Source organism: Mauremys mutica, chromosome 6, assembly GCF_020497125.1.
Source record: "Mauremys mutica isolate MM-2020 ecotype Southern chromosome 6, ASM2049712v1, whole genome shotgun sequence".
In the NCBI taxonomy this organism is placed as follows: Eukaryota; Metazoa; Chordata; order Testudines; family Geoemydidae; genus Mauremys; species Mauremys mutica.
In genome coordinates, this window is record NC_059077.1 from 71,470,656 (window position 1) to 71,487,229 (window position 16,574).

A 16,574-nucleotide genomic window follows, 5' to 3' on the forward strand; every position below is an offset into this window, starting at 1 on the left:
TCTTGGCAAGAGCTTATTCAGCTTGACTTTTAGCAATTCTCTTTATTCCTGTATTTTCTATCCACCAAGATACAGCTTTCTTTGCAAATCAATCCCTTTTTCCTTTCCCTATATGTTCTCTGATTATTCCTAATAATCTTTCTGAAGTGGTTATTCATCCAGCCATGTTTCTTCCTACAATTCCCCCCCCCCCCTTGCTTGGGATGCAAATTGCAAATAGTTTTTGTATGGTTGATTTGACGAAATTCCAAGCCTTCTCCACATTTAAGTCCTTGAGCTGTTCAGTCCAGTTGACTTCTTCAGCTAATTCCCTTAATTTCCCAAAGACTTCCCTTTTGAAGTAAAAAAACCAAAGTTGGTGACCTGTTTTTGATTACCTGCCATTACATTTAAACTGAATCAACTCACGATAACCTTTGATTGAGTGATGTCCTATAACCAGCTGTTTTATGATGTCCTCACTTCTTACCAAAACCGAGTTTAAAATTGTATCCCCTCTTGTTGGTTCAGTGACAGCTGTGTTTTTCATAGAACAATTGCCATATGTTCTGATAACTTTCACTTAACAATGCAAACCTTTTTTTAGATGAAAAAATAGACTCGAATATAGATGAAGCAGTGTCACATCATGAAGAGCTATATTCTTCCTCTCCGGATCCAGAGAAAATCCAATCTCCCTTCACGCAGAAATATCGGGCCTGTAGAGCAAACCTTCAAAGTACCAGTCGTCTGACTCTCTCTTCGGAAATGGTTTATAGTCAAGAGTTGAATTTACCAGAAGGAGTGGAAATAATAAGTGTTAAACCATCAGCAGGTCTGTAATTTTAAAAGAAATAAAGAACTAGTACATATCTTAGTATACTGTATTCTATGAGTTTCCTGGGTTATTAGACTTTAAAACAACAACAAATTAACAAATACCTAGTGAACTCAAGAATACATGGAAACAAGATTTGAAAGGAATACTAAAATACATCGTCCTTTAAAATTTTGTGTTTTACTCCTGGGGCCCAAATGCTGCAACAGAGCTCCTGCCGAAGCTAGTCAGTGACAAATGTTGCTCTAGACCAAGGATTTCTGTAAGTAAAAGGCAATATGCAGTCCTGAGTAGTGAAATGTGGTTTGTCTGGAAAATTGACTTTATTTTTTAATATAATAAGTCCATCAACATACATCTCCTATGAAGACTACTTAGAATATTCAGACCCTTTATTGGGAGCATGTGTTCTGAGCTAGCTAGCATATAGTACCTGGATTGCAATGTGAAGTGCATGCACTTCATAATTGTGTGACTTCACATACATGGATTATGAAAATACACCAGCATGAAAGCTCCAGCTATGTTCAAAGATTCAGCAGCTGCGGCGTGTCTGAGCTTCTCTTGTGGCCATTGGGGAAGAGGGGTATGGATCCATGTGTATATACATGGACAGAGAAATCCATTTTTAATTAAAGGGCTATAAATCCATGTCATGGCTTGTCGCTAATACACAATTTATTTTGGAGCTTATAATTCAAATGATCCATATTTTGTGTTATCAGGTTCCAACACTGATTATCCGTGTTGTCGATATTAAAATTTGTTTTTATTGCTTAACATATCTGGAGCCACAAGTTACTGTTTATATAATGCTTCTTTCCTTCCATTCATATTGGATTGAGTTTTTAAAATTTCAGAGATGTGAAAAAAATTTAAAACTTAACTGGGCCTGTTTCCATAGGTTGTTTTGTTTTTTGTTCTGTTTCAATTTTAGGACACCTGAGTTCCTCTTCCGTATATCCAGTTTGTCATGCCCCTTATCTACTGGCAACTTCTTGTTCAGATGGAAAAGTTAGGTTCTGGAGATGCAGAGTGACTCCGGAGGCAGTGGTTTCTTCTATGCCAGAATATACTGTAAATAGTAATCTTACGTATATATGGGAAGAATGGCCACTACTTGTTGAGGATGGACTTCTTAGTAGTAGTACTGTGAATGTTCCGGGCAGGCCAATAGAAGTTAGTTGTGCACATACAAATAGATTAGCTGTAGCATACAAGCAGATGACATCTAAAAATAGTCGATGTTCTCAAGATTTCATGATGCATGTTAGTATTTTTGAATGTGAATCTACAGGAGGATCATGTTGGATTCTGGAACAGACTCTTCATTTAGATGAAATAAGCATAATGTTGGACTCTGCCATTAGTATTGACAGTAATTTAATGGCATACAATAAACAAGAAGTTTATTTATCTAATAATGAGAGGATTTTGCCCAGCACAAAGCACTTGGTTCACTTAGACTGGATGTCTAAGGAAGATGGATCACATATTCTAACAGTAGGAATTGGATCAAAGCTTTATATGTTTGGCCAGCTGGTTGGGAACATGCATGACCAAAGTAGTAAGGAGATGTCTGCATTGCCACTGTGGGAAAATGCAAAAGTTACATCCCTTTGTAGGTTTGTACTGCTACGGTGCGTGGACTTAGTTTCTTCGGTAGAAGGATCACCTCCTTTGCCAGTGTCTTTATCTTGGGTACGTGATGGCATCCTTGTAGTTGGGATGGATTGTGAAATGCATGTTTATTCTCAGTGGCAATCCCCTTCAAAACAAGAGTCAGTTACGAGTGATTCTTACAGTGGAAGCACACCATCTATCACTAGCTTAATGAAACAAAGCCAGTCGGCTGGTTCTGGCCTGCATCCACCAAAGCGAACCTTAACCAGATCCATGACAAGTCTTGCACAGAAACTTAGTGGAAAGAGAACTGCATTTGATCTGTCTGTGGAAATGGAAGATTCTGGTCTTTTTGAAGCAGCTCATGCATTATGTCCAACTTTACCTCAGTACCACCCTTTCCAGCTTCTAGAGCTTATGGACCTTGGTAAAGTACGTAGAGCAAAAGCCATCCTGTCTCATTTGGTGAAATGTATTGCTGGGGAAGTTGTTGCTATAAATGAATCTGAACCTAATCATGATCGGCGACTTAGATCTCTCACAATTAGTGCTAGTGGAAGCACTGCAAGAGACCCCAAGACATTCAACAAAACTGAGAATACCGACTATACAGAAATAGACTCTGTTCCACCACTTCCTTTGTATGCATTGCTTGCTGCAGATGATGACTGCTCACATTTTTGTTTAGAGAAATCCAACAATCAAAATAACTTAAATAAACAAAATGGTTTACCAGATGAAAATTATGAAGATCTTTTTCAAAACTCCAGCCTAAATACAGATGATCTTACCGTGTTTGAAGCAGAGGAAGATAATACAAAACCAAAGATCATTGATCTTTCTCAGTACAGCCCAACTTACTTTGGACCAGAGCATGCCCAAGTTCTTTCTCGTCACTTGCTGCATTCTAGCTTACCAGGTCTCACCAGGATGGAGCAAATGTCATTGATGGCCTTGGCAGATACAATTGCTACTACCAGTACTGATATTGGAGAAAGCAGAGACAGAAATCAGGGTAAGCTATATATTTTAAGTGGTGGCCAATACTCTTGTAATTCACAAGCCTTTTTGTGAGGATTTTTGTTGTTTTGCAAATGTCTTTCCAGATAAGTGTATTAAATATTCAGTTGTACTAGTATGATGGTCTCTTCTGACCTTAAAGTCTATGATTCTATGTACTATCGAACAAGATTTTACCATCTGCTGTTTAGGTAAATGGTCCTTTTTTTAAAATTGCAAACTTCTTCATAACACTTTTTTTACAGAAATTAAGTTATGAACTTCAGAAGTATTTTCATTTGTCATTGTTGACTGATATAATCATGAACCATGTGTGTTCACTGTGAAGGGGCCAAGACTGAGGCTTGCTTTGCCCTTGGTCAGAAATAACCCAAACATGACCTTGCACGCATGCTGGGAAAAGGGGGAAAAATTAACAGGCCTTTTGGGAAGGTTTGAGGGTATGTTCCTGGGGCACTAAGGTTATTTTGCAGCTTTGATGTAATGACTAGCTGAATTAATTCATTATTTGTATGGTTGTTTTTTGTGGGTTAGGTGGGGATGAGATGGGGGTTGGTTTACTGTTGGGTGGCTGTAGTTAAATTATAAATCCAGTTGTTAAGATCCAAAGAGCTTTTTGTGTGGCTGCTATTGTTTAAATCTAAAGAAACAATCAGAAGTGTTTCTTCCTGAGAATTTAACTCTCACCGTCATATGAATGCACTTTCCTTTCTCAGCCAAGCTTTTTCCCTTTATCCAACATAATAGTTGTATAATACTTTGATACAATAAGCAGCATATTGTTTTTAGTTGCTGATTGAAAGAATAGGGAAAGTATAATTTTTCTTAGAGTTCTAGATTACTCTGAAAAGCATAACTTGCTCAGGGCATGCATCCTTTTTTGCCACTAGATTGCCTTTTTCTTTATGTCACTAGTATCTTAGTTTGGGGTTTAAGAGTTGAATAAATCACTGAATTCATGAGCTCTTTTTTAAATGTGACATCATAGATAGTGGTCTAGCAAAGAGAAATCAGAGAGGTATTTATAGTCATTTTCCATTTTTTCAAGTTCCTTTCATATGTATTTTCTTTCAGTGAAAATATGACACAATTTTTATTTATAGGTGGAGAAACGCTTGATGAATGCGGCTTAAAATTCCTTCTGGCTGTTCAGCTTCACACATTTCTGACAACTTCACTTCCTCCTGTCCATCGAGCCCAGCTACTTCACCAAGGTAACTCTACAGATTGGTTTTTTGTTTTTTTTTGTTTTGTTTAGTTTGTTTGTGGGGGGGCACCAATAACTCAGGACTGTTGTTGGTACTACCTCCTTGAAAATTGCAACTTTGCAAGGCTGTTGGGTGCTGAACTTTTTAATAAAACAAAAACAAATGTTTGGCTTTGTACTTGAAGTAAAATATTTCTGTCAGCGTTAAAGAGACAAGACCTGTTTGCTAAGGACTGGCCAAATGCAAAGGCTCTTTATTTTTAATGTCTTCAACAGCCTTGGTTTAGGTTCTGCCTCTTGATGAGCTCTGTAAAACAAACCAAGATTGAACATAATTTCTGTTTTTCAGTAATGTTTGGGTTAATGAGTTATTCATCTGTAAATTTCCAAGTTGAGCACAGCTCAAAGCTGTATACAGATATGGCTGATCCAATAGCTTAACATGCTGAAGATTACCTGTAACTTAAAAATAACGATACTGATTTTTTCCTAAATGTGATGTAAGTTTGTAGGTCCTGATGATACTTAAAAGAAAATAAGCAAATTCAGAAGTAAACTTACACAATAGATTATTCTGAATGTTAAAATGAAGCAAAGTAGTTTTAGAAAGTGCATGCTGAATTGACTGTACAGGCATTCAAACTCACTTTGTTCAAACCACACCAGAACATAGTACGTAAAGGAGTACTATGTCAGTGGTTTTGAACCAGGAGTCCGGGGTCCCCTAGGGGGCCACAAGCAGGTTTCAGGGCATCCGCTAAGCAGGACCAGTGTTAGACTTGCCCAGGGCAGAAACCAAAGTCCCACTGTGTGGGGCTGAAGTTTGGGGCCCTGAGCAACTTAGCTTTCAGTGAGCCCTGTGGCATGGGGTCCTGGCAATTGCCCTGCTTGCTGCCCCTTAACATAGACCCTGGCTTTTATATGCAGAAAACCAGTTATTGTGGCACAGGTGGGCTGTGGAGTTTTTATAGCATGTTTGGGGGCCCTCAGAAAGAAAAAGGTTGAGAGCCCCTGTACTATGCCATACTAAATATTGCTGATGGGTCTGTTTGGTGTAGTTCTGTCTTAAAATAAAAATGACAGTGTATTTCATGGAAGTGAAAGAGTATTTAGCCATTTCATGAATCCAGATGCTTTAATGATGGAAATATTTGCTTGATACTGCTAGAACTTTTTAAAAAAAACCAACTGTGAACATATTGTAGCTACAGTCCTTTTTATCTGTAAAATGCTCAATTAGGACAGAATTTTCCATGTTTCCTTTTTGCTTTGGGTAAATAATACTTGGTGCCAAAAGATTACAAAAGCTTGTTTCCTGAAAGCCGTTTCCAAATTTGACTTCTTATATTGGAAGTTGATGAAGTGCTGAGAAGATGATTTTTTCAAAAGAAATAAAACCCCAGAATGTTTACAATTTAGACATTAAAACTTGGCATGATTTAAAAAAAAAAAAGAGGAAAGGTGGGGGGAAAAGAAACTTTTCACTGAACATGTCAGTATTGTTAGTTTTCCTTGGAATTTAGCAGTTAATCAAAATTAAGCTAAACTTTCTGAAATTTTTGGTAAATTTCACTTAATATACAAAATTTCAGATAGGTATGACATCGCCACTAGCTATCTGTAAGGACATTTCTCTGCAGACATTTGTTTAGTAGTTATTTATATTTTGGTCATTACATCTATTGTCCGTGAACTAGAAATGGCCAGTTTATAAGTGAATAATAAACAGGTTGTCCATTTGTAAAACAGTAATGAGCTTTCACATATGTGTAACCTAGGAATGCAAGGCCTGCAGTTGTTTTAATGCCTATCAAGTTCTGGTCTTGTACTTTCACAGTTAAAAATCAAAACCAAAACCTTCTGAACTTGCAGTTTGTTTTTCAGGTTTTGTTGTTACTGAACGAGCACTTTTTCCTTTGTGGATTATTGTATAGGCTTGTCTACTCGTCACTTTGCGTGGGCATTTCATTCAGTAGCAGAAGAAGAACTACTGAACATGCTACCTGCTGTGCAGAAAGGGGATCCGACTTGGTCAGAACTCAGAGCTATGGGTGTAGGATGGTGGGTTCGGAATATCCATAGTTTGCGCAGATGCATAGAAAAGGTAAATATAGTTTACTGAAAACAAATTAGCTTACAGCATGTTACCAGTTATTCATATATCCTAGAATAATTATGCTACCCAGTTTCCGTATACGAAAATTGTTGAAGTACACTAGCGTCCTGTTAGCATTCCTGTAACTGAACAAGAGTTATGATTAGAGGGCCTTAAGGGTCAAGAATTTAACAGCAGTGGGATGGAGAAGAATTGTCAGTGCTTCCTAAAGGATGTGAATTTTTTTACCATAGAGAGGGAATGGACGGGGGTTGGCTTCATTTCTTGTCACTTTACTGATTTTACTTGATTCTGTCTTAGCGCTGAGGATTGGACTTGATGACTTCTCAAGGTCTCTTCCAGCGCTACATTTCTATGATTCTGTGACTTTTAGGCTTATCTTCATCTTGTAGAAATATTTGGTTTTAATTAATTCTGCACTGTGAGGGAGTATAAATGTCCTGATAAACTCTGCAAAGTCTCATTATTGAACATTCAGTATTTGGAGTCAACCAGTCAAGTAATTTTTAGCACAAGAGCCTTGCTTGACTTTGGCACACTCAATGACTGTTAGGAGATGGAGCCTAGTATGGAAGTGATTTGTCATTGTGGCAATGACAAAAAGGCACTGTTAAGTTACTTTATATCTACCATGAGAACATGTATTAATGAGATGAAGGCTCAACTTGCACATTATTTATTATTTTAACAAATGGAGTGTAAATCTGCTTGTATGTTCGGTTATTTAGGAAACATGTTTTTTCTTTCACTTGCATGCCTGTGCATATTATATTCTTGTTTTTTTTTTGTGAGTTTAACATCTATAAATAGTATGTTCAGGGCACCAAAGTGGTGAAGATATTTTTCTACAGTCTCTGCTTCCTGAGGATTGTAGGTGAAAAATACTAATGAAGTCAGATGCTCTACAGGACACTGGAAGCTAGGGGCAGCATGGATCCTATGGAACTGTCTAAGAGGAAAATTGGTTTAGACCCTGGTATCACATTTCCTAACATTCTGTGCCCATAATTTTCATAATGGCTCCTATACCTTGCAAGCTTTATGTATCAATGAAATGGAAGATATTGACACTTACGTCTAAGCCTACTGCGCTTATTTAACATTCTGTTTACATTAACTGTAGTGTTCCACACCTGTTTCAGGCTGTCTGGAGACTGAGGCAGACAACAGTGCATCAGTTTATATTTGGTTTACCATATGGCTAGATATGAGGCAAGATACTCAGTTTGTATAGAAGGGCATAGCTTCATTGGAGCCAATGGAGCTATGGTGATTTGCACTACATGAGGGCCAGGTCCTTGATTATTGCTTTAATGAAAGCTTAAATTATGGCACACAAGATGTAGTCATCTAAGAAAATGAATGGCTTTTGTTGCACTATAATCCAGCTTAATTTGACCTGACTGATTTGCTTCAGCACACACTTGAACCCTTTCTACTGACCTCAAATTTTAGTAAGTGAAACCATTTCCCTCAGAAGCCAGTTGAAATTATTTGCATTTAATAGAAAAACTGATAACTACAACTTTGCATGCATGTTCCCTCCCATCTTTTGAATGATGCTATCTAGTGAGTCAGTTTAGCCTGCTTGATCTAGGACAAACTGGTAACCAATATTGAGGGGATTCCGTTAAAATCTATGGAGACCAAACATTATAGTAACAAGGGAAGTTTAGGAGATGCAAACCGCTACTATACAACATGAGCCAAACTTTGAGAGTTTCTAAAATGGACCTTCACAAATCTGCTTTGTACAAGCATATTTTGTGGGATGACTATGACAGGTGTCTTGGAAATTTGGCCCTCTATGATTTACTTGTCCTCTGGGTGGACAAAATTAATGATTTTTAAAAAGGGTTTTTTAATTTAAATTGGATTTTTTTAAATTTAAATTAAATGCAAATTTACTTAAAAAAAAATAACCTATTTACATTTTTAAGTTTGAAATTGACAAGCTGTTAAGACCTGAACTTACCTTTTTGTGTAAAAAAAAAAAAAAAAAAAAGTAAATTAAAGACAAGAAATAATATTTAGTATATATTTGCCACCAAGTTTTAAAGAAAGTCAGACCACTTAACTGGTGGAAGTCATTGGCTAAATATTTGAAACTTGCCTTCCTCTTCCGATCTGCACATAAAAACCAGGTATGAGAGGATGAGATCTATTGGTTTTAAAATCTTGAAGGATATAGTATCAGAAATCAGTTCAATTCACTAACTACAGATAATATTTCCTTTGCTTAATAAATCAGTTAGTGAAACGTGCAAAACATGATTTAGTAAACTTTTTTTAATGTATCCAGCACATTCATTTATTTAATTAAAAACTGTTACAATGCTGGTTTTGTGCATTTTAATTGAATTTGCATTTTCATGCAAATAATCACCATCTGATAAAGAAGTAATGGATCATTCACCATTTTTCTGAAATACAAAATCCAAAAATTAAGGTAATTGGTATATCTCCAATTATTACCTATCTCCTAGAACTGGAAGGGACCTTGAAAGGTCATCGAGTCCAGCCCCCTGCCTTTGCTAGCAGGACCAATTTTTGCCCCAGATCCCTAAGTGGCCTCCTCAAGGATTGAACTCACAACCCTGGGTTTAGCAGGCCAATGCTCAAACCACTGAGCTATCCCTCCCCCCAAGAATCTGACTAAATGTATGTTAAATCATGTAATTGCTTGAGTGAGTGAGTGTGTGTGAGACAGAGAAAGAAATGTATTCTTCTGATTAGCAAAAGGAAGCTAATCAGCTGCAAAATCAACATGTTTTTAAATGTTACCAACCAATAAGAAACACCTTTCACTGGAAAATGACAAAAGTGCAAATGCAAAAAAACACAATTAAAATTGATTTAAATCAAGGTTTCCTGTTTGCTGGTTTATGTCAGTTAAAATGAGTTAAATCATTATGTTTTAAATCAGTCCATTCTGCTTTTCCTTTCCTGATGACTTAGAACTATTTCTCGTATCTATCAGAGTTTCTGCCCAAATGTTCAGTGCAAAAGAGTTAATGTAGACTAAGTAAACAAATTTTCTTTATTTATTTACATAACTGACTTTTATCATAAAAACCTGAAATCAGTGTAACTTTGATTTGATGAGGAACTGTTTTTTGTTAATTGTAAGCAAAAAACATACCTAATTGATCTTTGCCAGAACTACTTAAAATGAAATTATTTAACAATGACTAAATCAGTTTAGGGATAGTGCTTTCAGATGACTTTTAAATTTGTCACAAATTTAACAAAACCCCATATATTCACAGGTAGCCAAAGCAGCTTTTCAACGAAACAACGATCCACTTGATGCAGCTGTTTTTTACCTTGCAATGAAAAAGAAGGCTGTGATTTGGGGATTATACAGGTAGGAAACATACAAGAAATCAGTTCTTTTATAAATTCTAAGATTTGTAAATATTTGCTCTTAAGTACAATTCCGTATTATCCAGTCCATTTGATAAAAATAATTTGTCTCCTCTTTTATTCAAAAGCAGTAAAAAAGTTCCAAAAATTCCTTTTACTGATACATGTACTTTAGTAATCATAATGTGTTCTGAAGTCTATTCATTTTTGTTTTTTACTGGATCTTGCCACACAAGTATTTTAGCCAAAAATGTTTTGATGCTCTTCAGTTTTTAAATCACTATATGTTTAAAAAGACTGCCTAGTTCATGTTCTTTCATTCCTATAATTCAGAATTCATTCTTTCTTTTAAAACTTCATTTTCAACAGGATGTATTCATAATTCATATATTGTGGTATTTAAAAATGTGTGTTTGAAATTATTTTGATTAATCTTAAAATAAGTACAGGATATAAATTTTAATCCAGAATATATTTTTTAAATTGTACATTTGGGGCCTTAAGAAGTGTGATACAAATTCTAAAACTGTACTGCACATGTGCAGTGACTAACTTACATGTTAGATTACATATTTGTAAAGATTTCCAAAAGTGAATGGCTAAAGTTTAGTCTCTTAAACTTGTAGTAGCCTCATCCACCACTACACAACCCTGAGTCATTCCAGAGCACTATTCTGTGAGTGTACTGAATTGAGGCTCAGGGGTCCTGAGGAAAAAATAGCATGTGATTATATAAATAAAGACTGTACCATAATGCTTGTGCACAAGGGGGCTGAATTGAAGTCACATGGCATCCTTAATTCTGTCACTTTCTAATGTTTGAGTGCTCAACTTTGCAACCTTGATGTTCTTTTAATGTAGGTTTTTGATGTAATATACTTTATTTTTAAGCACTGTCTTGGGACAAATGAACTTTTCCATGTTCATTGTTCAAATTGATCAGACTGATTTAAATTGTCAGTAGCTTCCGGTATTGCCTGTCACTTTTTTTAAAATACCAAATCTCTTAGGAAGTTATCAAAACCATAAGACAAGAGTCTCTGTTTACCACTGGAAAGATTATTGCACTTGATGTCACATGAGGAAACCAATAATAGAGGCTTTCAAGCAAATGACTGGTACTATGTGAGGATATTTTTGGTAAGTAGTATTGCAACAGAGCAGTAAAGCTTCCAAAGCATGTTGTATTCTTCTTCAAGTGCTTGCTCATGTCGATTCCATTTTAGGTGTGCACAACTGTTGGAGATTTTTGCCTTAGTGGTACCAGTAAGGCCAGCGGTAGCGCCTTCTAGAGTGCCACGCTCATGCACAGTATATCAGGTGCTGCCAGTCCATGCCCTCTCAGTTCCTTCTTACCGCCAGGGTGATCACTTGGTTCTCCTCCCTTGCTTGTTAAGAGCTAGCGGTTTCTTCCATTGGACTTCATGCCTTCGTGCCTTTGTTCAATTGTAGTTAGTGTTAAGTAGTTAAGTGCATAGTTAGCTGATAGTTAAGGTCCAGCAGGACTTCCCCCCCGAGCTTCCGGGTTTAAGCCTTGCTCAATCTGTGGCAGGCTTATGCCTGTGAGTGACCCCCACGACAGCTGCCTTAAGTCCTTGGGGGAATCATACAACAAGGAGCATTGCCGGTTCTGTAAGAACTTTCAGCCTCACACCCAGAAGGAGAGGGACATTGGCCTCAGGGCCCTCCTGATGGAGTCCACTCTCCGCCCAGCTTCTGAGCCCTCTACGCAGGCCACACAGAACTTCGGCTTCCGTGTGCAGTACACTTCCGGTGCCCACTTCTCTCAGCACCGTTTGCCATCACCAGCGTTGAAGAAGAAAGCAAAGAAGCGCTCACCGGCACCAAGCAAGAAGGCCCCGGGGTCATCTGGTAGAGGGACCAGGCCTGTCAGCCAGCCTTCTCTGGAGCAGTGCAAGCATGCTTCCGTGGCTGGGGCTCTTAGCCCTCTTAAAGCTCCATCACTGACTCTGGTGAGCGATATGGGACCCACCACCCTGCCTGCACTGTCGTCATCCCAAGCCCAGGTGCAGAGAGAGCGCAGGTCTCCACCTGCTCCTATGACATCTCCGGTGCCGCAGGACCAGGCTTAAGTCTCCCTGAGAGGGCAAGCCAGCTGTTAAGACCCTCCGGGGGCAGGGGAGTTCTGTCTCTTGCCGGACAAGCAATCCCATGGCAAGTTGCAACTGTGCCGCTGGTTGCCTAAACTCTCCCTCTGGACGCCAAGACGTTATTTCCCAGTGTGGGAATGATGCTCCGCATATTAAGACCAATGCCATTTGCCCTCTTGCCGATCCATGTCTAGACGTTGCTCCTTTGGACGTTACTGGTCTCTGCAGCACTGTTCCCATGATGCCAATCTCCCCAGCACCAGGACCATTCCTCCTGCTCAGCGCTCACCAGTAGCCACAACCAGCAAGCAGACCCAGGCATTGACAGCTCCTCCCTGGTCGCTGGAGAGTGGTTCCTCTGCTGCGGAGGCCCAGGTCAGCCCATTTCCCCGGTCTCTGCGATGGGATTGGGCACCGGAAACTGCTTTACCATTCACAGCACTGCAGTGGCAGCAAGGCCAGTGGCCAACACAGTGGCTGTATTTGGAAGCATGGGGCGTTCCATTGATGACCATGCCCCTTTTGGAGCGCGCTTCAGTGGCTGCATTGGAGTGAAAATCGATGACCCCACTGGTACCGGGCCAGGTACCGGAAGCTCACTCCGAGGTTGGGGTGGAGGAACCTCTCTCTCCAGTGGCTGCCGAGCCCTCAGGGCTGCCTCCTCTTCCCTGGACGAGGTGGTCGCAGGATCTTCCAGGGCCGGCCCCCTGGATGACTTTAAACAACACCAAGCCCTTCTCAGGCAGATTGAGGAGAACTTGGGCTGGAAATTCAGCAGATGGCAGAGGACTCTTTTCAATGTCCTCTCAGCCTCCACGCTTGCCCGGATCACCCTACCTGTACACGATGGGGTTCTCAAGATTGCTAAGTCTCTGTGGTAGACCCCTTTCTCTATCCCACTGTAGCAGGATAGTCACCTGCTCCTGCCCTGAAAGCCAGCCTTGGGAGAGGGCTGAGGCTGTGAACTAAAGGCTCACTGATTGAGGAAGCAGCCGCATAAGAACATAAGAAAGGCCGTACCGGGTCAGACCAAAGGTCCATCTAGCCCAGTATCTGTCTACCGACAGTGGCCAATGCCAGGTGCCCCTGAGGGAGTGAACCTAACAGGCAGTGATCAAGTGATCTCTCTCCTGCCATCCATCTCCATCCTCTGACGAACAGAGGCTAGGGACACCATTCTTACCCATCCTGGCTAATAGCCATTTATGGACTTAGCCACCATGAATTTATCCAGTCCCCTTTTAAACATTGTTATAGTCCTAGCCTTCACAACCTCCTCAGGTAAGGAGTTCCACAAGTTGACTGTGCGCTGTGTGAAGAAGAACTTCCTTTTATTTGTTTTAAACCTGCTGCCTATTAATTTCATTTGGTGACCCCTAGTTCTTGTATTATGGGAATAAGTAAATAACTTTTCCTTATCCACTTTCTCAACATCACTCATGATTTTATATACCTCTATCATGTCCCCCCTTAGTCTTCTCTTTTCCAAACTGAAGAGTCCTAGCCTCTTTAATCTTTCTTCATATGGGACCCTCTCTAAACCCCTAATCATTTTAGTTGCTCTTTTCTGAACCTTTTCTAGTGCTAGAATATCTTTCTTGAGGTGAGGAGACCACATCTGTACACAGTATTCGAGATGTGGGCGTACCATGGATTTATATAAGGGCAATAATATATTCTCAGTCTTATTCTCTATCCCCTTTTTAATGATTCCCAACATCCTGTTTGCTTTTTTGACCGCCTCTGCACACTGCGTGGACATCTTTAGAGAACTATCCACGATAACTCCAAGATCTTTTTCCTGACTCGTTGTAGCTAAATTAGCCCCCATCATGTTGTATGTATAGTTGGGGTTATTTTTTCCAATGTGCATTACTTTACATTTATCCACATTAAATTTCATTTGCCATTTTGTTGCCCAATCACTTAGTTTTGTGAGATCTTTTTGAAGTTCTTCACAATCTGCTTTGGTCTTAACTATCTTGAGTAGTTTAGTATCATCTGCAAACTTTGCCACCTCACTGTTTACCCCTTTCTCCAGATCATTTATGAATAAATTGAATAGGATTGGTCCTAGGACTGACCCTTGGGGAACACCACTAGTTACCCCTCTCCATTCTGAGAATTTACCATTAATTCCTACCCTTTGTTCCCTGTCCTTTAACCAGTTCTCAATCCATGAAAGGACCTTTCCTTTTATCCCATGACAGCTTAATTTACGTAAGAGCCTTTGGTGAGGGACCTTGTCAAAGGCTTTCTGGAAATCTAAGTACACTATGTCCACCGGATCCCCGTTGTCCACATGTTTGTTGACCCCTTCAAAGAACTCTAATAGATTAGTAAGACACGATTTCCCTTTACAGAAACCATGTTGACTATTGCTCAAGAGTTTGTTTTTCTATGTGTCTGACAATTTTATTCTTTACTATTGTTTCAACTAATTTGCCCGGTACCGACGTTAGACTTACCGGTCTGTAATTGCCGGGATCACCCCTAGAGCCCTTTTTAAATATTGGCGTTACATTAGCTAACTTCCAGTCATTGGGTACCGAAGCCGATTTAAAGGACAGGTTACAAACCTTAGTTAATAGTTCCGCAACTTCACATTTGAGTTCTTTTAGAACTCTTGGGTGAATGCCATCTGGTCCCGGTGACTTGTTAATGTTGAGTTTATCAATTAATTCCAAAACCTCCTCTAGTGACACTTCAATCTGTGACAGTTCCTCAGATTTGTCACCTACAAAAGCCGGCTCAGGTTTGGGAATTTCCCTAACATCCTCAGCCGTGAAGACTGAAGCAAAGAATCCATTTAGTTTCTCCGCAATGACTTTATCATCTTTAAGCGCTCCTTTTGTATTTTGATCATCAAGGGGCCCCACTGATTGTTTAGCAGGCTTCCTGCTTCTGATGTACTTAAAAACATTTTGTTATTACCTTTGGAGTTTTTGGCTAGCCGTTCTTCAAACTCCTCTTTGGCTTTTCTTATTACACTCTTGCACTTAAGTTGGCAGTGTTTGTGCTCCTTTCTATTTGCCTCACTAGGATTTGACTTCCACTTTTTAAAGGAAATCTTTTTATCTCTCACTGCTTCTTTTACATGGCCCGCAGCTGGGCCATGCCCCAATCAGACTGCAGCTGGCCCTATAAAAGCCAGTGAAGCCAGGAGCTGAGAGGACTCTCCATCTAGCTCTTGAGGGAGAAGGGCCTGGCTGCCTGGGAGCTGAGGAGGAGTACCTAAAGTGGAGCGGGGCTGGGCAAAGGCTAGAGGAGCTGGGGGAGCTCTAGCCGGAAACTCCCCAGGCTGCAGGCCTTGTTACAAATTGTAAAGGTTACTGGGGTTGCAGAGGGCAGCCCAAGGGTAGGCACAGGCAGCAGGTCCAAACCCCCCTTGCCGGTGATGAGTGGCATTGACACTGCAGTCTGTCCCAGTGAACGGGGGCTAGATCGAGACTGGCAGTAGCCATAGTCTGAGGCGAGGTGGGGATAGAGAATGGGGGCTCCCCGGGGAGGGGAGACCCAGATCTGTGGAGGTACTGCCGGGGGCAGCATCCTGGCCTGAAAGGGGCACTGGGGTCCAGGAGGGACTTGGGCGCCACAGGGGTGAGTCTCTGCCACGTGACACCCACCCACCTCAAAATGGGCTGAGGAAAAAGTACTTTGTGCCGGCCAAAGATTTTGAGTACTTGAGTACCCACCCTCCCCTGGGCTCGCTGGTGTGTCGGCGGCCAACGAGAAGGTTTCCTTCTCCAATGAGAAGGTTCCCACCACTTCTACCCCCCAAGACCAAAGAAGTGAAGTCAAGCATAGAGTTTATTGGAGCAGTTCTTGCTTCCATGCGAGCCAAGGCCTTCCTTCTGGAAGCGCTCTTTCAGGCTATGATGGATCTCATTGCCCATGTAACGACACATCCAATCACCACGGCCCACACTTGCCTGCGGCTGACCGGCCACGTGGCAGCATGCACATATGTGGTCAGGCACACCCAGCTTCAGCTGCGACCCCTGCAAACATGACCAGCAAAGGCCTACATTCCCAGCAAGCATCCCTTAGACCGAGCAGTCAGAGTGCCGGACCACGTCCTCTTCTCCTTGAACTGGTGGCTAGACCCCCAAGTCAGTGCTATGGGGAGTTCCCTTTGTGTCCCCATCACCGTTGCTCACCTTAGTCTTGGAGGCGTCCGATCTGAGCTGAGGAGCCCACCTAGGTGAGCTCAGCACCCAAGGTCACTGGATGCAGCACGATTCTTCATATCAACATCAGGGAGCTTAAGGCGGTGCATCTGGCCTGTCAGGCATTCTTACCCCACCTGAAAGG

General features: G+C 40.6%; 1 protein-coding gene across 2 annotated transcripts in view; it reads left to right on the plus strand.

Moving 5' to 3' along the window:
- DMXL1 (Dmx like 1) overlaps positions 1-16,574 on the plus strand; it is a 146,339-nt gene that overhangs the window by 65,375 nt on the left and 64,390 nt on the right. For both annotated transcript variants that reach the window (XM_045021744.1, XM_045021745.1), the window contains exons 17-21: positions 587-814; positions 1,755-3,455; positions 4,564-4,674; positions 6,602-6,771; positions 10,053-10,150. In XM_045021744.1, coding sequence (XP_044877679.1) covers positions 587-814; positions 1,755-3,455; positions 4,564-4,674; positions 6,602-6,771; positions 10,053-10,150 — 2,308 coding nt within the window. The remainder of the gene's footprint in view (positions 1-586; positions 815-1,754; positions 3,456-4,563; positions 4,675-6,601; positions 6,772-10,052; positions 10,151-16,574) is intronic.